General features: G+C 35.7%; 2 protein-coding genes across 3 annotated transcripts in view; both read left to right on the forward strand.

Moving 5' to 3' along the window:
• Window positions 1–1541: 1541 nt before the first annotated feature.
• Window positions 1542–22448, forward strand: LOC148947009 (uncharacterized). Its single transcript, XM_089096817.1, has 2 exons — window positions 1542–1633; window positions 20768–22448. The coding sequence occupies exon 2, from the start codon at window positions 20770–20772 to the stop codon at window positions 21253–21255; it is 486 nt and encodes a 161-aa protein (XP_088952943.1). The 5' UTR covers window positions 1542–1633; window positions 20768–20769; the 3' UTR covers window positions 21256–22448.
• fh (frataxin) overlaps window positions 1543–23926 on the forward strand; it is a 75502-nt gene continuing 53118 nt past the window's right edge. Inside the window, exons 1-2 of one of the 2 annotated variants that reach the window (XM_089096819.1) lie at window positions 1578–1633; window positions 11122–11179. The gene's annotated coding sequence lies outside the window, so the exon portion shown is untranslated. Of the gene's footprint in view, window positions 1634–11121; window positions 11180–23926 lie in introns of both variants that reach the window. The other variant, XM_089096818.1, reaches the window with a different exon arrangement.

A 23926-nucleotide genomic window follows, 5' to 3' on the forward strand; every position in this document is an offset into this window, starting at 1 on the left:
CAAACCATCCCAATCTCCTCTTCAGTATATCCAGATTTGTCACTCATGCTTTATAGGGGAAGGACTACGAAGATTTTCATGTGCTATGATGGCAACGACGTCACTTCTGTAGTCATGAGCGTCAACCAGAAAAAATCTGGGTGATCAGTAAAGAAGAGTTTAAGACAAAATGATCCTTTTGGTCCATGATAGGTATCGAACTCAGTCGGTTGTTCAACTCCATACGAAAGAGAAAAATCATGCAGTGTTTTCCTACGAAGCCCTGTGCTAGAGTGGACATTGAATTCTCCATGGAGGATGAGGGTAAAATTGGCGTAATTTCCTAAAATATAATCAAGGGAACTTTCAATATAGTTAATGATCTTGCAGTTTGGAGGATAATTTAAAGTCCCAATGATCATACTTAATTGCATGGGTCACACTAACCCAAACAGCTTCTTTGTCTCCTGAGTTTGCGAGATTTAGACCTGAGTATGTTATATGACTGTATGTGAGTGGAGGCACCTTCTCCTTTATAATCACAGCGTCAGTTCGTACTCGGTCTTGCCCTAGAAGTGTCTGCCTCTGCATGGTAATGTTACTACTTGGTCACTCGTCGTTGAAATTAGTTTCAGTAACGTACACAACCGATGGTTTGATAGAGTTTATCAAATATTGGAACTGGTCAAATTTAGTTCTGAGAATTCCTACATTGTAGTGTGCTTCCGCAAAAGAGTCCAAATGGATTATCCGCGGTTGTGCCAAAAGTCGTCGACGAGAGGTCACTTTGATCAGAGGCTTGTTTTGATGAATTGTAATCTGGCAAAAGACACATTGTCGAGTCGTTGACCTAAAAAAGACTAATAGCCATTGTATTCTTTGGATAGGGAACGGAGTTGGAATACATTTTACCCATCATCAGCATTGGAGGCGATACCATGGCATAGGTTAAACCTTTGACGGGTTTGGAGCAAAATCGTTACATGAAACCTCCGATCATTTAAATTATGGACTAAGATTAGTAGAAGCACGGGGCACCACGAGTAGGTTTTCCAATACCACCCGTAATTTTAAAACAACCTTTGGAAAGCTCAGGTGCAAATTTACGCTTTTTTTTTGGGCGTCACAAACCAATGGAGCCAAAATTAGTTTCATTTGTTTTTCCCAATTAAGGTCTTCTGTACCAAAGACTTTATGCACTTCAATATAAAGCTGTAAATTTTGATTTAAAGCATAGTTGAAATATTAACCGTATAACCTCGTAGACGTATTATTAAAAATTACTAATCAATGGATAACCCTGTTTCCAGTTCACAAAAGAAAACCTCTAAAGCAAAGCCCCGTATTTATTACGGCTTTGCAAGGTGAAGTTACCGGAGTGAAAACAGCTTTTTGTTTACTAAATTTGATTTTCCTTGAAAAAAACTTCAGGGACCCTTGATTTACCTTTTGAGCCAAAAAGCAGTACAAAAACCAAGGACAGCTCACCTGAAAAAGATGTGTATTGTGTAATGAAAAAGTGACGCGAAAATATAGAGGGCAGAAAATCGCCCTACATTTAAAATTAGAAGACATTTTTTGGCAGGAAAAACCGGTTGGATAAAAGATTAAACCAGTTGGATAAAAGATCTTTTTCTTCAAGTTACATTTTCTTGTGAGTATTGGTGATTGTTTGGATTTTAATAAAAGAAAGTTTTCGACTATTTAAAAAATAAAAACTAACATTTGTGATTTTAGCTGAATGTTTCAGCTACCTGACCAGGTTTTACCTGGTCCCACCCAAAATTTCCACCCCCTTACTCTCAACCTCTAATTGGTATCCTCCCCAATGGACAAAGTGTAACAATTTTTACTCCAGCTGATATTCAAAGGAGCTCATCTCAAATATGTGTAACTACAAGTCATATCCCTAGCTCTGTCCCTCATAGTTATGTTTTACCTCCCACTTGTCCTAACTACACCATCCCAACAACAAACAAATATTCTGTGCTCAATGAAGAGTGCTATCCAGCTTTACCCTCTTATGGCAGGGATGAAGAGCTCAGAACAGCTGGAAATCCATTGGAAATAGAAGGAATTGCTGTGCATGAAAATGGATTAGTATTACCAAGACTAGGGCAGAATCCCAACATTGGCACAAAAAGGAAAGACTTGTCCCCAGACAGTGAAACAGGTCCAGCTGCAAAGTGTAAGCAAAGGAAATCTGCAACACCTCAAGCTAATTACATCAACAAAGCTACACAGAGCATCATCCCAGAACAAGAACATTATAAAGTGTTATTAGAAATTATCATAGAGGAAAGTGGAAAAAACTTCCCTCCTGATTATGAAATTTCAAAATCAATCCAAACAATATTGAAGAATTCCAAATTTGAGCTTGAAGTTAAGAAAGAAAGAAGGAACATGCTTTTATATCTACAAGGCAAAGATGAGGCTGAAAAGATTTTATCTACCAGCACACTCTGCAACATCACCATAAAGACAAAAAGAACTCAACCTATAGTAAGAGGAATAATTAAAGGTAGCCCTCTTAACTTATCCATAGAGGAAATCAAGGAGAGCTTACAAACCCCAACAACTGTGAAAGATGCTATAAGACAGAAAAGATACAATAAGGAATCTAAAAACTTGAAGATAGCCTTGCAGTATTAATTATTTTTGAGGGTAGGACCCTACCACCAAATATCTAGTGCTTTGGAAGAAAAAAGGAGGTATACCAATACTATTGCAGAGTCCTCCAGTGTCACAAGTGCCAGAAATATGGACACACTCAAAAAGAATGTAGAGCTAAAGAGTCAATATGTTTGAGGTGCTCAGAGAAACACCCGTCAAACCAGTGCCCACTTAAAACAATAGACCCTGAAATCAGACCAAAAGCATACATGTGTGCCGTTGTGGTGGATCTCAGTTGTGGTGGAAGTCACTCATCAACATCCAATTGGTGCCCAGTAAGGCAGCAAAACCAAGGAATCCTCCAAGTAGCTGAAAAATATCAAATTGGGTTCCATATGGCACAGGTAGCTTATAAAAGCTATGCTGATGTGCTAAACAAGAGGAGGCTACATCACAATCAGATCAATCAGACCTCACAAAGCCAGATCACTGACAGACTTGTAAAATCATCCAAAACAGAAGCAGCTGAAGAGTTAGTAATTGGCCTATTATGCAGCCCAGATCTTATGAATTTATCAAGCCTAAGCCTACCAGTTCGTATTGAAAAGCTCTGTAAGTTGGTAGAAGAATTAAATTTAGGCTACCTTAATCAACAAAAAATTTCATGTTTTTGTCTGCTTAATAATACTTCATTAGATATGCATCATGGTCCTTAAAATAATGTCTTGGAATGCTCAATCTATAAGAAAAGAAAAAAAGGATATCATTCTTTACCCCTGCTAGGAAAACACTGTAGATATAATCTTTATCCAGGAAACATGGCTACAACCACCTATAAGAATGAAATTTAGAAAATATAATATTATCAAGAGAGAGACCTAATGGAACCAAGGAGGAGTTATAATTTGCTTAAAAAATAACATTTACTTTACTAATATTGAGGTTGATATAGAAGAAAACTGTCAATGGAGCATGGAACTTGTTGGCTGTAAAATAACACTAGATGATGGCAGGTTTTTAAATTTCTTCAATGTCTACAATTCCTGTGGGAACAAGCCCATTGTTGGTGATTTAATAAAAAAGCTATACAATCTAGTACCAAGCAACGAAGATATGATTATATTGGTGACTTTAGTGCCCGTAGTAAAGTGATGTGAAAGTTTGACTTACTTAATCCATCTGAAAGAAGCTTGGAAAAGATGCTGCTGGAAATAAACATCTGCCTCATAACACCCAATGGGCTTCTCACCAGATGTGATCCTCTATCCCAAGTTGAAACTACAATTGACCTGATTATGGCCAGACCAAGTATGGCAAGCACTATATCCATTTGTATCCGACCTCAAACATTACTGTTTAGTGACCATTCTCCTATCCATTTAGCAATAGAGTCAAATAGACAATATAATTGCAGATCACCTTCAACAAATCATGGTAATGGATACAGGTTTCAGATAAAAAGGGCTAACTGGTCAGTTTTTAAAGATAATCTGAATCAAGTTCCTATTGAAAGAATTCTCCATTGATGCTAGAATTCTCCTATTTCAGGATAAATTATTAGACGCTGCAAGGATGTATATGTTTTTTACTGGAACGGTTGATAATAAGGTAAAAAGCAGCATTTGGTGGAATAGAGAGTGTGAAGATTCAAAAAAAAAATAAAAGAAAAAAGCTAGAATACAGTGCTGCAACTACCTTACCCAATCTTATTGAATTGAAAAAATCATATGCAAAATTTAAAAAATCAGTTTCAGCAGCAAAAAAAAAAGTATCAGAGAATTTATGGAGCATCTTGATTTCAAGACTCCAGCAAACAAAGTTTATTCATTCCTTAGACACATGATGAACAAACCCTATCCAAAAACCAATAACCCACCTATGATATACAATAGCAATCCTCTTCTCACTGAAGCAGAAAAGGCTAAGGCAAGTTTAGAGCTGCTATACAGAACAGTGGGTAGAATTGATCAGGACATAACTGCTGTCATTTGCCAAACCTCTAAGATCAACAGACTTTCCAAAAGAGAACTACATGAGCCATACAATAAGTCATTTACTTTGGCAAAAATACAAAATGTTACATCCAACCTTCCAAAAACTGCTCCTGGATCAGACATGGTTTTCCGTCAGTTTGTTTCCAATCTAAATGATGTGTGGATATCATGCCTCCTTGACTTAATTAATCAGGCATAGGATACTGGTTATTTCCCAAATATCTGGAAATCAGCAACATCAATAATGATTCCAAAAGCTAATAAAGACTGCTCAATGATTGAAAACCATTGCTTTATTACACTCTTGCCTGTTTTAGGCAAAGTCTATGAAAGGCTTGTAAAAAGGAGGTTGAACTGGGAAATTGAAAAAAGAAAATTCCTCAAAGATGTTCAGTGTGGTTTTAGGAAGAATAGAAGCACCATTGACAACCTGGTATGTTTTAAACGTGATGCCACATACGCAATTCAGAATCAGCTCATTATGATTGCCGTGTTCCTAGATGTTGACAGTGCCTTTGACTCCTTGACGCATAGACAAATTTTGAATGGCATTATTGAAAGTAGTATACGTGGAACACTATTAAAATTTGTGAAAAGTTACCTTGAAGACTGTGAAATCTGTATTAGAGTAGGCACCACCTCCTCCACTGACACCTTGAAAGTAAAAAGGGGTGTACCACAGGGATCTGCATTGGAACCTGATTTCTATAATATCGGAGTTTATGATATACCACTTGATGATGGAACATCCAGAGCAAGCATATCTGCAGATGATAAAGTTTTCTGGGTCACAGGAAGAAACATCAGTGGCGTCACAAAAAACATAATGGCTGTATTGCAACAATTAGAGAATTGGGCAGCCAGTGTTGACATCAACTTCTCCTTGCATAAAACCAAAGGGATGCTTATAACCAGAAAAACTTCTATCATTGCTCCAACATTGACTTTAGGTGGCAGGAAAATCGAATATGTTAATCGAATGAAGTTTCTAGGCTGAATTATTGATAGGAATCTAAATTGGAATCCCCACATAGATTACACTAAAGCAGCATGTATCAGAAGACTAAATGGCATGAAATCACTAACAAGGATCTCTTGGGGCAGCAGAACCAAATTCCAGATAGAGTTTTTCAAAAAATACATTAGACCAAAGCTTGAATATGCTGCAACAATATACCAATCAGCTCCACAATCAACCCTTAAAAGACTCAATACCATACAGAATTCAGCTCTGAGGATTCCTTTGAGCAAGAAATACCACAATACCATTCCTGTTATCAGAGTGGCCTCAAGGATTTGGAAACAAGAAAGTATTGCCGTATTGAAATATATCAAAACTGTGGACTGCTGACAAAACACACCCAGTAAAATCAAGAATAGTAAAACCAGGCGCCTTTATCACAGCCAACAGTCAAAATAAACATAATGAAATAAATATCTTTGAACGAGCTATTCAACTGTGCTCTCAATTTGACCACAGTTGAAAAATAACAGATATGCTAAAGGTCCAAGATAACCCGCCATTACCACCTTGGGAACAAAGCCATTTTGAGTGTGTAAATAATATTGGTGAAATGTCTCAGTATAATCTTGCAATCTGCTTTAAGTTACACATGGCAATTTTCTACCATGACTTCCTACAAATATGTACAGATGGATCAAAAACTGGACAAGACACACCAGTTGGGGCTGCATTTGTAATCCCACAGCTGCAAATTACAAACCAATTCAAGTTACCAAATGAAACATCAGTATTCCAAGCAGAAATTATTGCTATAAAGAAGGCTTTTGAATATATAGGAACCAATCTGCAGAGCTATCCTAATATTGTTATATGTTCAGATTCTAAAGCCTCCATAGATGCCATCAACAGTGTAATTAGAGACAGGATGTCATTTAGGGAAGTAACTGTCTGTTATTCTGCATTTACATCTGCATGTAAAAACCATAAATTTATTCTACAATGAGTGCCAGCTCATGTTGGGATTGACGGTAATGAAAGAGCAGACAGAGCTGCAAAGCAGGCCACCAAAATGACAGGCCCCTTTAGTGAGTGTGACTCCCCTAAGGAAGTTAAGATGATTGAAAAAGTGATACGGAGCCTAGATAAGTTCTCTTTTGAAGAAAATAGGAACTTGTCAGGTAATTACTTTGTCACTTGCAAAACCACAAGAAGCCACGAACTAAAAATATATGAGAAACTAACAAGAAAAGAAGGGGTTATTATCTTTCGTCTAAGATCTCAACATGCAGGGGTTCAATCCTATCGTGCAAGATTCTTAGGAGAAGACAAACATTGCAACAATGAAGAGATAATTATGCATGTTCTACTAGATTGTGATAATTACCAACGTCAGAGACAATATTTAGCAAAGTTATTTGCAGAGAATTCTATGTGTCCCAATTTAAATCTACTTTTGGAAGGTATTGCTGATGACAAACTTAATATACAAATTTGTCGAATTGTATTGCAGTTTTTACAAGACATAGGAGCAGATAAGAAGATATATTCCAGTATATTACTTAAATTTTTTGCATCTTGATTATGAGTGTAGCGTAAAATTATAGTGACAATTCACCCCTTACTTACTTTTTCAACTTTCTAATGTGATATTTTGAGAAACCATTGAATGAGGACCTAAGTGACATCTACTGTCAAGAAAGGTCCGAAATCCTGCTGCTGCAGGAAAAAGTAAAATTAGGGTAATAAACTGACCTGGAAATTGTCATGAAATAGTATTTTGTCGTTTTACTGGGCTTTTAACTTGGTTTACAGATTTAACCGATTTTAACAGCTATAAATCAGTTTGTGATAAAGTTATTAAATAATTTGTCTTCTCTGTCTCAAAAGCCCAAGACAGGCTAGGTACTTTTTCTTAAGTATTCTTAGAGTCGTCCCCCTCTTCACAAGAAATTGATCTAAAGTTTAGTCAATGACAAAGGTCTAGACTAGGGAGTACATATTGAGAAGATCATATAAATCACCTACAAACACCACTGGTAAAGTGGTAAACATTCCACTTGATGCCTATGTTCACTTTGTTTGTAGGTCATTTATGGGTCAATATCTACCAAATCATATTATTGAGTTAGGAATAAAGTGAATACACCATTCGATGCCTTTTTTTATGCTGATTACAAATACAAAAATCATTTCTGTCGGATATGAAATTCAGCCCCCCCCCTATCTAGGTTATACCGCCCCCACCCTACCCTAAACCGTCCTGTCCCCGTATAGGGGGGGGGGCGGAAATTAATGTCTAATATTAATACATATTATATTCGTAATCAGCATAAAAAAAGTCATCAAATGGTGTATTCACTTTAGTCCTAACTCAATAATATGATTTGGTAGATATTGACCCATTTATTTTAACTGCTAAATATTTACTGATTAGTGACTATTGTGAAGGAAATACATTTAGTAAACAATTCTTGGTAAAATTCTAGTTTAGCTACTTTTTGCTGGTATAAATTTAGGACCAGTCCCCATCATGAGGAGCTAAAAATAACAACAATAAAAATAGTTATTCTCACTTCATGATATGCAAAATTACCCTAGTTCACATATTTTCTGGGGGGAGCACCTTTATCCTCACTATTTTCCTTCTTTTTCTAGTTTTTCAATTACAATTTTGAATATTTTGTCTTTTCTCCAAGTCTTGAAAACCATTTATAAAGCAAAAACACAAGAGCCATCTAGCTAATCTAACCTAATCAAACCTAATCTAACATAAATTTATTAATAGAGCTGTTCTTTTACTCATCTTTGTGCTAAGATCTTACATCTTTTGACAGAGAATGCTTAAAAGTGAAATCTTAGCACTAAGATCTTACATCTTATAGCATTCTTTTGCAAATATCTTTCATCATTCTGCTCTGATCAGCAATCTAAGAACAATGATGAGTATATCATCAAAGTTCTCTCATCATTGTTCTATATGGTAGAAAGATGGCATCCTTCACACTTCTTGCTAACATCAGTGAGCTGTAAGATCTTAGAGCAAAGATGAGTTAAAAGAACGGAAATCTCTGCAGAAAGATGTGAGATCTTAGTACAAAAGAATGGGCCTAATATTGGCCTATGTCTATCTTTTTGGTAGATGACAGTGATGCTGTTTAAATTTCATGTATATAAAATTTTAAAATGGATAAATACAGTCAAACATCTTTATTTTTCACAATTTTGTTAAAAAAATTGTACAACAGTGAAAATAGTGAGGATAAAGGTGTTCCCCCAGGAAAATATATTAGCCTAACTATGATTATTTTGCATATTAAGAAGTAAGAATTGTTTTCTTAACATGTCTCCTAATGATAGGGATTGGTCCTAAATTTATACCTTTTTGCTATCTTGGAAAGGGACTTAGATTAGAAAAAATGAAACTATCAGGGATGAATCTACAGACTAAAGTATGTCATGGGAATGTTTCTGGAAGTACCTACCTCTACTTCTTCTTCCTCTAGAAGGCAGTGACTTTGATGACCTTCAACTTCAAAAATATTTGTCTTATAAAAGTGAATTTATGAGTTCAAGACCTGCAAATAGATTTCTTAAATTTAGAAAAAAAACAGTGATATCACTTAAAATTCTACTCAAAAAACAGGAATTGTATTTTCAGAACTAAAACCAGAGAAAAAGAAACTCACAACTGAAAATTAAGGTAAAATAGGTAACATGTAATTAATAATTAAATAAGGTAACCTGTCAAGTAGGCAAATTTATAAGATTCATATCTCAGAACAGGGTTAACATAGAAGCTTGGCAATGCCTTCCCAGAGTAGGTTTTTGGTCCTGGATTCACTACTGAAATTTTCATTTTCCCAACCTAACCCCTTTTCAAGATAGCAAAAAGTAGCAAAACTAGAATTTTATCCAATTCTTACTTCATAATATAGGCCTACAGAATAATTGCAGTCAATATATTTTGACTGCAGCTCCACTATACTATACCTACAACCCCCCCCCCCATATGTGAATATATAGCCCAAATTGTATATTTCCAATATATTGTGCCAATGTATTTCTCTTGTTTCAACCTGTGTACCCATAAATTGAATCAACTGTGATGAAGAAAGAACCAGAAAAACCAGAGTGACAGGTGGTGGAGCATATTGGAACATATAATTTGGGCTATGTATTTGTGCATCAAGGGGGGGGTAAAGCATAGTAAAGCTGCACTTGAAATATGTTAGCTGTAATAATTTTGCATATTATGAAGTAAAAACTGTTTTTTTAAACATGTTTCCCTCTCGATATGTTCCCCTTACAGTACAAAAAATTCTTTGAATTTCTCACTTTCAAAGCCAATTGACTCTCATGAATCCAAGGGTCATTGAGTAAAAACAAATAAATCTGATCTGTTTAACCTTTAATATCTTGCATTGCTTTGGAAACACAAAAGCATTTTTCAGTAGTTTGTTTATAATTTTTCCATTCTGTCATTACTTTGTATCAAATACTTTATAATAACAAACAGTAGGCCTAAGGATCAACTTGGCCAAAACTCTAAAATATAGAATTTTGATAGCAGGTACATCAAAAGAATTGGCTATTTAGGCTGATACCAATATGTAAAATATATTAAGTTTAATTTCACCCATCAAAAGCTATGAGCCTCAGAAAATTAACCTGGTTTTAGAAAAAGGGGAGATGCACCCCCAAAAAATTAAACAATCTGAATGAGAATCTCACATCAGAAAACCCTGTTGTAGTGGTCTCAAGTTTTTATCTCAAGAATTCTGGAATTTTCAATTTTTTTTTGCCAGAAGGAAGACTTTGTATATGTGTTTATTTGTTTTTTTTTTCCCCCAGGGGTGATCACATTGAACCAATATGTCCTTGATAATCAGGAATGGGCTCATTTGAACAAAAATTAAAAGTTCTAGTGCCCTTTTTAGTGACAAAAAAGATTGGAGGGCAACTAAACTAGCCACCCTCCCATGCCCCCCCCCCAAATACATCAAATCAAAATTTTCAGATAGCCATTTGGCTCAGCATAGCTAAAATGTCCATAAACTATGCTTTTTGGGATGACTTGACTCCTTTAGGCCTCTCCCTGGGGAAAGGGCTGTAGATCCTGTAATTTTCCCATTGTTCACATATAGTATTTATTGTTAGGAAATATATAGAAGTTTTTTTGTGGGGAGGAAAGTTTCCAGGTGGAATTTTTCAGAGAAAATTTTGCATGGGGGGCAGATTTCCTGGAAATATTTGAAAAATGGTCAGAAATTAAATAAAAGACAACGTTTTTCAACTGATAGTAAAGAGCAACATTAAAACTTAAAACAAACAGAAATTATTCCATATATGAGGGGGCTGTCCTTTCTTCTTCCCTCACTCTTTACACTGAATTTTAACTTTTGTCCCATTTTTTAAGAAAACTTGCTCAAGCTCAAGGGTGGGAGAAGTATTTTTAAAGAAAATTAAGACTTTAGTGTAAAGAGCAAGGGCTAAGGAAGGGGCAGCCCCCCCCCCACATAAATGGAATAACTTCTCTTTGTTTTAAATTTTAATGTTGCTCCTTACTTTCAGTTGAGAGACAGGTTGAAGCAAGAAGATTGACAATACAAATCCAGAAAAATATCAAAAGGTATTTCTTTTCAAATGTTTCTTGATTTAGTATTAAATAAAAAAGACTAGTTTTTCAAAAACTGAAAGTAAGGAGCAACTTTAAAACAAACATAAATTATTCTGCATAAGAGGGGGCTTGCCTCTTCTGCAACCCCCATACATATACCATATACAAAAGTTTCTTGTTCCAATTAAAGGGCCATTGTGTTTTAGGAGTTGTTCTTGAAAGGTTTGGCCAAAGAGTCAAACTTTAGAGTAAAAAGCAACAGTTGAGGCACGGACAGCCCCCCTCATATATGGAGTGAATTTCTGTTTGTTTTAAGTTTTAATGTTGTTCCATACTTTCAGACTAAAAAACTTGTGTTTTTTGTTTAATTTCTGAAGTCTTTAAGTTTTTCAAATCATGTTGGGAAATTCACCTTTTCTCTCCATGAAAAAACTTCCCATAGAAAATCCCTCCCCCAAAAAATCCCTCCATGGGAAATTCACCCCTACTTAAATCCCCCCACCCAGATTTATTGTTAGATAGTGATCAATCCGATCTGATTCATTATTGACATTTGATGTCTTTTTCAGTCTAGCCCCCCCCCCTCTGAGACCAAACTCCTGGGTACAGTCCTCATTGCATGTATGTTGTTTTAATAACCCGGAAACACACCATGGTTTTTGTTTTGCTTCTCTACTTAGTCATGAACAGATTATAGGTCCCATAGAGGCTTTCAGTGCAAAAACATTTGGGTGGATCAGAAAGAACATTTAAGTACCCTCCTCTTTTCTTCTCCTCCAATGTTAAAAATTGAGGTCCAGTATCTTTCCTCACTCTCCCTGAGAATGTCAACTTGTACCCTAAGCCCTTCCAAAGACATTGAAGATATGCTATTTTGAGAATCTTGTACCACATAGTGACTTTTGGTTTACCTACTTAATTATGAATACAATCTTATTCCCATGTAGGCTTATCATAGGCAGCACAATTGTGCTGCCTAAGTAAAGAACAATGTTGGCACAATGTACTATTTATTATTATTATTTTTTGGGTTTTAGACCTGGGTACTTTGTATCAAAGGAGTTGTTGTGGAAACTTCACGAAGAGTAGAAAGTGTTGTAGAAACTTCAAAAAGGGCTTGTTTGATTGGAAATTGAGAGAACTAGTGCCATTTTTAATAGTCAAAAGTGATTGGAGGGCAACTATTGAATTATTGAAGTGGATGAAACTGAAGTCTCTCCCGTCTAAACAGATTTTCCCAAAACAGACAAAAGTAAGCAAAGTTAAAGTTGTTGAAAAAGAAGTCCCTCAATCACATTTTCATTTTCCTTCTTTTTTGACTTTAAATGCTGAAAGTCTCAACGTTAATAAAATGGGGGAACTTGAGGGTTATGTTCATGTAACCAGAGCTGATATTATTACGGTTACAGAAGTACATAAACAAGTCCTGAATATCTTGCAATACAAAGTTACAAACAATTTATTAAACTAAGACATCAGAATCATCCGTTAGGTAAGAAAGGTGGCGGCGTAGCATGTTTCGTACATTAGCAGTTGGCGCCGCGGCTTCTGCAGATTCCCCATATTGATGATGATGACGAAATGATTTGGATTATGATTCAACCAAACAAGCTTCTGAGATCTGTAACTGGTATTGTTAGTGGAGTGTTTTTATTGCTCACCTAGTATGGCATCTTTCCAAAAAAAGGTCTTGGCTGAAAAGTTAGATTTGTGTATTGATTTTATTATTTCTAAGTACCGAAATGTTGGAGTCTGCGTTACTGGTGATAAGACCAATTTAAGAATTGAAATTTTCATCAGAAGTCAAGGACTCAAGCAAATAGTAAAGTTTCAGAACGGTAACAGAAAGAATACATCAACATCCCATTATCTAGTCAGTCTTTTACATTTTATTTTTTAGCATGTTGATGAACCTGGTAAATGGCTAAACTTAATAACAATTGATTTTAAAAAGGGTTTCAATTTAACTGATCATCACATTTTAATTTCTAAGCTTTTAATTGATGTTAGAGTGAACGTTGCTGTTGTGAAAGTGATTCAGAGTTTTTAATAATAAATATTTTCCAAATTCTAAAATATAAGGAGTCTTTCTCTGAACTCGAGCCAGTTTTTTGTGGTGTACCTCAAGGTTCCATTCTGGGTCCTATTCTTTTTCTAGTTATGATCAATGATATTGCTAATGATTGTGAAGACTGCTGGAAATATGTTGATGACCTTACCCTTGGAGAAATTTGTGAAGCAAATGAATGTAGCAAAGCTCAAATTTTAATTGATAACATGAAGACTAAACTAAAGCTTCCAGTTCAAATATGAAAGTAAATGACAGTAAATCTTCAATTTTAACTATTTCATTTTTAAATTCTTCTGAACCAAATTTTCTAGCAACTATCTCTGATTCTCTTAAAGTAAGGAAAGTTAAACTCTTGGGAGTTATTATTACCTGTGATTTAAAATGGGAAGCAAACACATCTAGTCTAGTAAAAAAGGGGAATGCTGGGCTGTAGATGCTCAAGCTTATGTCGAAACATGGTGCCCCTCCAGATCACCTCCAAATATTTACATCTTTTATTCGCCCAATTCTGGAATATGCAGCTCCTGTATGGCATTTTGGACTGACTACTGAGCAAAGCGGCAGGATCAAAAGAGCTCAGATATATATATATATATATATATATATATATATATATATATATATATATATATATATATATATATATATATATATATATATATATATATATATATGTATATGTATAGTCTTTTGAGACATATATATAGTGCTTTTTTTTGACATAAAATTCAAATTTGGCGATCATGCTGTGATAGTAATTTTTAAAATAAAATTCTATTCTATTCCATTCTAACTAACCCCCCTCCTAGGCCCACCCTTTCCCCAAACACATCCAACCAAAATTTGAGATAGCCATTTTGTTCAACATAGTTGAAAGTTCTGGAAATTATGTCTTTGAGGATGACAACCCCCCACAGCCCTCTGGGCAAGTGTTGTAAGTTATGCCCTGGGGGCATATAAGGTGTTTATAGAAAGCGTTGCCCTAGAAACTTCAAAAAGGGTTCATTCCATTGGAAATTGAGAGGGCTAGTGCCCATATCAATAGTCAAAAGTGACCAGAGGGAAATGCCCCCCCCTCCACGTCCTTCATTTCCCCAAACACTTCTGATCAACGTTTTGATATAGCCATTTTGTTTAACGTAGTTGAAGGGTCTGGAAATTATGTCTTAGAAGATGACAACCCCCCTCCCACAGCCCTTGGGTCTAAGGTTGCGAGTTATGCCCTGAGGGCATATAAGGTTCTTATAGAAAGCGTTGTTGTAGAAACATCAAAAAGGGCTCATTTGATTGGAAATTGAGAGGGCTAGTGCTCTTTTTAATAGTTGAAAGCAATCGAAGGGAGAATCCCCGCCCCCCCCGACGCCCATCATTTCCCCAAAGACTTTGGATAAAAATAAACACTAAAGACCTCCATTAAACCAAAAATGAACAAAAATAGAATCAAATAATCTACCAAGCATACAACTACTACAAATCAGCATCAATAAATAAATGAAACCCAAAACTAACAGAAATTACAGTAAATAAGTGAGTCAACCTCAAAACGAGCAGAAATTAACATGAGTAGGGTTCAAAACCCCTATGCTTTCTAAAAGCCAGAATAAAATTTGCATTTGAAAAAAAAAATCAAATGAACGTGCATTGTCAGCTTCATATTCATATGCAGATATTTATTCCTTAAAATCTGTATTAATTTTTGATTTCTTAAAGTTATAAAAGTGAAAACATTAAAAAGAATTTTTTCAGTAAAGTGCAAATTTTATTCTGGCTTTTAGAAAGCAAAGGGGTTGTAAAGCCCAAAAATTTGGCAGAGAGAATGTCAGACAATTACAAAGTATTTCATATAATAATTCTGTCAAATCTCCCAGGGCAACATTTCCCCTGGAATATTCACCCCCCTCAGAAACTCCCTCCCCATGGAAGATTCTCCTTATAGAAATCCACTCTAAGAACCCCCTCCCCCCCCCAAAGTGTCTGTTTACTTCCCAATAACAAATATTATACATAAACGATGGGCAAATTTCATAACTTACAGGCCTCTCCCCACGGACTTGGGGTGTAATTTTAACCTAAAGATAATTATTTGATCTTTCAACTATACTGAACAAAATGGCTATCTTAAAATTTGATCAGATAATTTTGGGTAAAAATGGGCGCGGGAGGGGGTCAGTTGCCCTCTAATCTCTTTGGTCACTTAAATGGGCACTAGAACTTTTAATTTCGTTCTAATGCACCATCTCCCGATCTTCTAGGACCATTATTTCCATACAATCACCCCTGGAAAAAAACACACATCCATGATCCGTTTTCTGGCAAAATTAGCAAAATTCCACATTTTGCAGATAGCATGAAGCATGTTAGCTGATTTGAGACAAAATGTGTTTAGCCTTTTTCTGCCCACTCCCTCAAGTTCAAGGTCCAAATGCTACTTTGCTGTGCATAGATTTCTGGCTACAAAGAGCCATTTTCTGGCTGTTTGTTGGGCTTCTTCTTTTTTTGGGAGGGGACCAGTGTCTTTTCTATTTTTCCTTCTGGATTGGGGACCTCTTAGCCCAAGGATTTAGGGATAAAAGTTTTGAGACAATCAAATGAAAAGTTTTTTTACCCTCTTTTTGGGCCCTTTTATCTTATAAGGGGGGGGGGGTGATTCTCCAGATAAGTTGTTTTGTATATTAGGTTCCTCTCGTCCAATGCACTTTAAGCTATAAGTTTCGAATAGATCAGGGACAAACAGTTTCTTAGCGAATTTCTGGGCCCACTGCCTTCTCCCCCCTACAGTATCAAAATGTTTGAAGGTTTTAACACAGAAAACGATGTTTAAAAGTTTCAAGCCAATTGCACACCCAACATCAAACTGCCCCCTTTTTCCATTATAAAACCTAGGATACAGTAAAAGTTTGGCAATTTCCATTGTTTATGGCCCATACCCCTGGGATTAGGGGGGGGGGCGGGAGGGTTGGTCGTATCATCCCAGTAGCCATATTTATTCAACTTTTTGGCGATTTTGGATGAACTGGCCATCCTTAAATTTTAATCAAATGCCTTGGAAGGGTACAGAGAAGGAGGGGGGCTAGTAAAGATGGACTTGGGAAGAGTGCTGGCTCCTTTTCAATATCTTATAACTCCTATGGAACTCTATAACTTTTAATTTTTAGTCTAATGAGCTATCTCTGAAGTTTCTGTACAAGTGAGCAGAAAGAATATACACTGAATGCATATGGCTCTTTAATTAGGCAGCATTAGAATGCTGCCTCTGGCAGAATGACATACCAGCCTGAAATACAATGCGAATGAACAATGCCTTCTGTCAGGAGATTCACTAGATCTGAGAAAAAAGATTCTTTTACAGGAGAGAAAGGCAATTTATGCTTACCTGTTACAGCATTCTCAAAATGTCTTGTAAGTTTTTTGCAAGGTGACTGGGTTACAAAGGAGTTGCAATGCCCTCTTGGGCTGTCTCACGAATCTGATTCTCGGTGATGCCTATATTGCTAGGAATATGCTAAAGCATCAAACAAATTAAATTACCACATAAAATGTCTGCACGTTTTCTGTTGGTGAATAGGCCCGTATATAGAATCTAAAGCTGTTTGTTTCATTACCTGTAATGCCAATTCGAAATGGGAAGATAGCACACACTTTTTTTTATTGAGGAAGATTCTTTACTATTACTTCTAAGGCTATTTTGATTGCTCTGAGATCAGATGATAAAACTGAAGCCACTTGGAAGTTTTTGGTACATTTTCAAAGACTAAGATGGAATATGATGTGATATGATGTTTATTTACTAAAAACAAACGACCAGGCCATGACAAACAGAACATATGTACACAAAAAAAGTGCAACTATTCCAAATTTTATTTCTGGATATAAACATAAACACCAGTCTTGACTCATTGTCTTTCAAGGAGCCATCATTGAAAACCTGTAAATGGAGCTAATAAAAATCATGGACTTCGGGTATAGAAAAGCTGGAGGATTACAGACAAAGAAATATAGTCTTTATTCTTCTATTTAGGAGAATTACACACCGAAGAAGGTATAAAAATCATGGACTTCGAGTATAGAAAAGCTGGAGGATTAGAGACAAAGAAATATAATGTTTATTCTTCTATTTAGGAGAATCACACACCAAAAAAGGTAAATAAGGTCCCAATAATCTCACCAAAGTGAACTTACCGGGATTTGCTGGATATTAGATAAGAGGCTAGGTAATGCATCTCTATTTTCTAAATAGAGTTGGAATGATGGTTTATGCTGCTAAGGGAAGCAGAAAAGACATTTGAAAATTATTGGAGAGATTTAAAATAGAGGCAATGGATAAAATTGCTGAGCATCTGGTCAGATGGCAGCATGCTAAAGTTTGAACTGACAAGCAATCAAATTGAAGGAAAGCACCCAATCCAGAATAATATCATTCTAAGAGGAGTTGAAAGTAGTGATTGATCTGAAATGGAATCAGGAGTTAAGCTCTGTTGTGCTTTATTGCCAATTATATGGTACAGTTGTTATTAAGAATAGAAGATGAATTGCAACTCATTACAGGTCATAGCAGCCTGAGGTCAAAACAACAGCGCCTAATTGTGTTAGTTTCCTGGCTATATGAGGGGTGTTTTTAAGTAAGGTCCGTTTGAAAATAAGTACACAACGACAGATTATTTCTAAAAAGTAAGTTTATTTTCAGAAAGTGCATATTTTACTCTATTTTTGACATAGTTGCCAAGTTTTTCAAACTCTTTTCATACCTCTCAACTAATTTTTCATAAAACTTGCCGCCTATTCTTATTACCAGGAGTTCACTGCCGTTTTTACGTCATCGTCATCATTGTAACGGTTGCCACTGAAGTTGCAACCGGATGAACTGGAGACGAAACATGGGTTTTGCATATCACGCCCAAATCAAGGCAAACACACACACTCCCCGGTAAAGTTGAAGACCAAACAGACTCTCTCCCAGCGTAAAATAATGGCGTCGGTGTTTTGGAATAGGCATTGTGTTTTGTTGGTCAACTTCCTGCAACGAGGAACTACTATCAATGCAAAAGTATACTGCTAAATCCTCAGAAAGCTCTGCAGAGCACTTAAAAAAAAAAAAAAAAAAAAAAAAAAAAACACAAACTCGGCATGCTGACAAAGGGAATTGTGCTTCTTCATGAGAATGCAAGACCTCACACTGCAGGTCAGAACCGCAATTTGCTGGAGAGTTTTCGCTGGGAAGTTATAGACCAACCACCCTACAGTTCTGATCTTGCGCCGAGCGATGACCATCCGCTTCTCCACCTCAAGCAACACCTCAATGGCAACGGTTGCAATGATGATGACGACGTAAAAACGGCAGTTTGAAATAGGCGGCAAGTTTTTATGAAGAGGTTACTTAAAAATTAGTTGAGAGGTATGATAAGTGTTGGAACAAGCTTTGCAACTATGCCGTTAAATAGAGTACAGTATGTACTTTCTGAAAATAAATTTTCTTTTGAAATAATCTTTTGTTGTGTACCTATCTTCAAACGGACCTTACTTAAAAAATACCCCTCATGTATACCTTTAGGATTGCCACTCACATAGGACCTTGATGTAGGCAGGTTTGAACTGTAGTTTCTATTGGTTTAAGGTATGAGTCTACCTACTATGGCGTGGAAAAAGAAGCCCAGCAACGGGAGCTCGAGAATATGGTAAAAAATACAGAACCCATTTAGACTTAGATTATGCAGACTGATTGATTTGTTTTGGTATAATTTCTGGTAGAATGAATGATTTTACGTTTTTTCCGTATTCAAGGTCTGATGATAGGTCTGAAAATTAAAATTAAGATCGTTAAGTTGCTTAAGGCATGAATAAATGAGGATGAAAAGGTGATTTTAGCCACTGAAAAAATTAAGCAAGTCAATAGCTTCACATACCCTGACTGCAATAGCACTATTGATGAGGGATGCACTGATTACATAAGAAGTTATTTCACAGTTGAAAATTTTTTGGAAGGATAGAAAGATAAGTCTTGAACTTAAATTAGGATTCTAGAAGACTTGGTAATGATAGCTTTCAAGTAGGCTATATCTTTGAAACGTGGTTTGGTACTGAAATGCATCAAACAATAAGCTCTATACAGAGTTCAGTTTGATATCACTGTCTAGGGCTAAACTGGATTACTCAAAATTAGGCTTTTGGCTATCCAGCTGGGACTTAATAAAAAGCAGGACATGCTCAAACAGGATGGAAAGCAACCATAAGGATGGTTGCTTTTCCATCCAATCATACAGGATGGAAAGCATTTCAAGAGAGTTAGAACTTCATTGGAGGGAGAAAATAGCGAGGGTCTGAACAGAGTTGGGTGGAAGAGGAGGGTATGGAGTTTTGTGGGCTATAGGTGGCTAATTGCTGCAATGATTTGTCAGTAATAGTGGCATTACTTAGGTTTCACACATTAATCCACTTAGATTGATTCTGTGGGTCCTAAGTGTAAAAGTACATATTAAAATATGGAATTGTGTACTTAGCTGTTTTGCTGAAGATTTTAAAAGTACTGGATTAAAACTATCTTATGCTAAACGTATCTTCTTAAACAGTGTGTGAGAACACAGGCCAACCCCACCTGACAAATTTCATTTAAATCTTCCAATGGCAGTATGTAGTCAAGTTCTAAGAATATATGGCCACAGAATACTAACTGCAGCACTAAATTGGTGGCCACAGGGGTCCCATTACAGCATTAGACAAAAACAAACAAACAAACACCTGCAGACTTACTACAATGATTTGCAAAACCTCCTCACCATCTTCTAACCTCAAAGAGAGGACATTATTGCAGTAGCAACTTCGAGGAATGATTGGTAGGTTGATCTTGATGCCTTAGGTTTGCAGACAATTTGGAGCCAAGGTCTGAGATAAGGCCCTTGAAAAATGAGTAAAACAATACCAATCAGCGTATTTTAGCATTTACAGATATCAGACGAGCAGATGGGTTCACTGAAATGATCACAACCAACAATTACAATTCCTTGAGTCACAGCTATAACTTAGAAGGGCTAGATAATCTCACCAGTAGATGTGTTAAAGAAGTTATGCTACTTCTAGTATGCTTAGGTTGTTATGTATTTTTAGATATGGCAATGTTTCTCCTAATTTTTAACCCCTTTGAAGTGTGGTGCAATTTTAAGTCATACTTCTACCATTTGATTCCATATTTTTGGCTTCTACTCCAATCATTACCGCGGTACTGCTTGGTAAACCACGCCATGACTATAATATGGTTGGTAGACGAACATGACTAAGAGATAGGATTCAGCATCAGTATTCTCATGCCCCTTGCTACATGCTGATCAAGCTAATCACTCTTTCAGTCTGTTTTTTTTTATTCTTTTAGTGTTTTTGATATCTGTGTTGTTCAACTCGAATTTTGAAAGGTGTGCTAATAATTGTCAGTTTTCTATTACTTAAATTTTTCTTCAATATTATGTTGCCTGTGAACTATGCCATTCCTAGTTTTTGAAAAATGCCTAAAGCAAAAATGAAGTCAGTTATAATCATTTCAGAAATGGAATCTTTACGACCTGCTGGAGGCTCGGGAGGACAGAAACTAGGGTGCAAAAAGTGTGGCTATTCTGGGCATCTAACCTACCAGTGTAGAAATATTCTTGGGAATGTTGGGAAACCTGTATTAGAAATAGATTCAACAAGTAGTGAAAGTGATTATGAAACTCCATTGCAATTGCTCAGGAAACAGGAGCTAGAAGGTTCTTCAAAAGCGTTAGAACGAGTTAAAGTGGAAAAAAAGAAGACGAAAAAGGAAAGGAAACGTACTTATTCGACCGACTCTGAAGAGGAGGAACGACCGTATTTACGGAGGAAGTCTTCGACTAGTAGTGAATCTGCTAGCGAGGAGTCAAATAAAAGTCACAAAAAACGAAAAAGTTACAGTAAAAACTCTGATAAAGGAAAGAAAAAGAAGCACAAAAAAGATAAAAAGCTGAAGAAAAGGAAAAGGAAGCATAAGTCGTCATCATCAAGTGAAAGGGACTAATCCGCTCCAATAATACAGCAAATTTCGCTTGTATTGTGAATGATTTGTTGCAGTAATAAATGTATTTTTATTCAGTTGGGTAGTTCTTACAAGTTGACCTTAAGGATTGTCCAGAAAAGGGGTTTCTAATAGGAAAATACGTTTAGGCATAGATGAGTGTTGGTGCTAGTCCTGTTCCATGTCACCACTATAAACAGACTAAATGCCATCATCTCGAGTTGTTGAAACCCTCTCTCGAGTTTTTAAATTCGCCTACTTTGTATGATGAGACTGAAAGATAATTTGAAGGAGTATCACTCGCTATATTTTAAACTGAATTAAGTAATTATTTGATTCTAGGATATAAACCGTAATTAGTCGAAAACCATGAGTAGTCTAAACTAATCAAATAGCAAAATGCATGTATTCTTCGTATTCTTCCTTATATACTAGGTTACCCTAGTATCTGCCTGATCCTAATAGTCTTGTTACTAAATAGCCTCCTAAAAAAAAAAAAAAAAAAAAAAAAAAAAAAAAAAAAAAAAAAAAAACTTCTCTGGTGTGTAGGTTGTCTTCAACATGACCTGCAATTACAAAAAGTCTCAAACAGTTCGTCGTAACGAACTATATGTGCTATTATTGCTGTGCTATTACTATGTATGAGCAGCCATTACTATTACTAATTGTAATACCCCATTCACGAGGAAATTTTACTAATATGGAGATTTAGTAAGCGCTAATTTGAGCCCTTCCGACTTTTCAAAGAATTTTTTAGCTAATTAAAAAGTTCTATGAAAAATGTTAGTGAATACCTGGCAAAATTTCAGCAGTTTCAAAATCTCACAATGAAGGGTCTTAACTGAAACCTTAAAAATAATAGTTTCGATAACAGTACATACGTGGATGAGGTCGACTTTTTATGGTGAGTAATTAGAAAAAAAAATGATCCACAAAAGTGTTTTTCAATGAAAAGTAAAAGAGCTACATTTAACCAAAAATGAGCAAAAATCAAATCAAATAGTAATAGTAATTCAAGCTTAAAATGACCCTAAATCACTAACAATAAATAACTCAGACTCAAAACTAACAAAAACTTAAATGATTGATCAAGGCAAACATAAAACGGACATATATTACCAGAAACAGCAGTAGGACCCAGCTCATTAAGCCTTCTAAAGATCAAAGTGTCATTTGTGCTTTATTTAAAACAATTTTTATTTCGAGCTCTTTGTTCAATTTGCCGTAAAAAAAAAAAAATATTGAGATCACCATAATAACCGAGATTGCTGAAAAGATGTAATGAATGTAGATTGAAAATTTAATATATGATGATATTTATTCCTGAAAGCCTCAGCTGTTTCGGATTAATTTACGTAACAAAAGAGGAAGCATTTAACATATATTTTGCTTTCAGTAATGGGTAAATGAAGCTCCTGGTCTTTTGAAGGCTTAAAGGGTGTTAGACCTTATCCTGTTCCTGGTAATTTCTATTTGTTTTCAGTGTCGCTTCATTGCTCATTAAATTTTGTTCCTTTTGGCTCTCGTTTATTTATTGATAGTGATTTCTACTCGTTTTACGCTTGAAATATTGTTTGACTTTATTTCTGCTCATATTTGGTCTAACATAGTTCTTTAATTTTCTTTGAAAAACTTTTCTTATGGAAAAAGTTTTTCAAAGAAAATTAATTTTTGCTCATTTTTAATCGCCATTTTTAAAATTGGTTAACAAACAGAATATCTTTAAAGCTTTTTTTTTGTATTTTCTCCTTAAGAATTAATATTTGTCTTGCTATTTATATTTCAGATAAAATTTTGAAACCAATTTTAATATTAGTTGTATTCTGGAACTTCGGATGGATGGTTAAGGAGAATATTTTCAAATAAATGGACTGAAAATCTACATAATATTTGGCCTTCTATAGGACTGGAACCGTCCTGTCCCTGACCATGTTACATCCTTTAGTGCATTGTTCATATATAAATGTATTTTGAATCCTTGTATTGAAAAAAGTTCCAATTTTTGTTTGAACATTAAAAATAAAATAGTACATCAGGAATCAATGGAACCAGATTTGTTTTTGTTGAGGCCCTCTTGACTCTGAAGCTTTAGTTGAGGTGTCTTCACTACCTGAAATTTAAAGCTGATCAAACTAAAAAAAGCACTTCATTCTAAGATTCAATACAACTGTTTGATTTCCTTGAAGTTTTCTTACTGGTTCTTTTAAGCTGTTAATTTATATCTTTGGCAGTACCTGGGATATTGCAGATACGCCCTTTTGACAACCTGGATGCATAGCGATAAATCATTTGGATAAGCTGTTTATATAAAAAATAAGCTTTCTGCTGACTCGGAAAGGGCTGGCTATCGAAAAGCTTCGAATAGAGTTCGAAAAGCAACCCGCTTTGAAGCAAATGAAAGGGAAGATACGTCAACTCAAAGCGTAAGAACGGAGGTGGAATTCCACCTTTGTTTGACAAGCAGCTGAACACCCTCATAGAAGACCCAAATTGGCAAGACCTTCTTGGCAAGCAATTTGCAAGAGTCTTTACTCAAGAACCAGACCTTAAAGAGCCCGTTCCCTCGACCAGTAGCACAAACGGGTACGAGCCGATCTCCAATACCAGCATAACTGAATCCTTAGTACTCAATAAATTGAAGGCTATAAACACGAAGAAATCCATAGGGCCATAT

This window comes from Artemia sp. Qi Xiang Cuo, chromosome 11 (assembly GCF_049724085.1).
Source record: "Artemia sp. Qi Xiang Cuo chromosome 11, ASM4972408v1, whole genome shotgun sequence".
Classification (NCBI taxonomy): Eukaryota; Metazoa; Arthropoda; class Branchiopoda; order Anostraca; family Artemiidae; genus Artemia; species Artemia sp. Qi Xiang Cuo.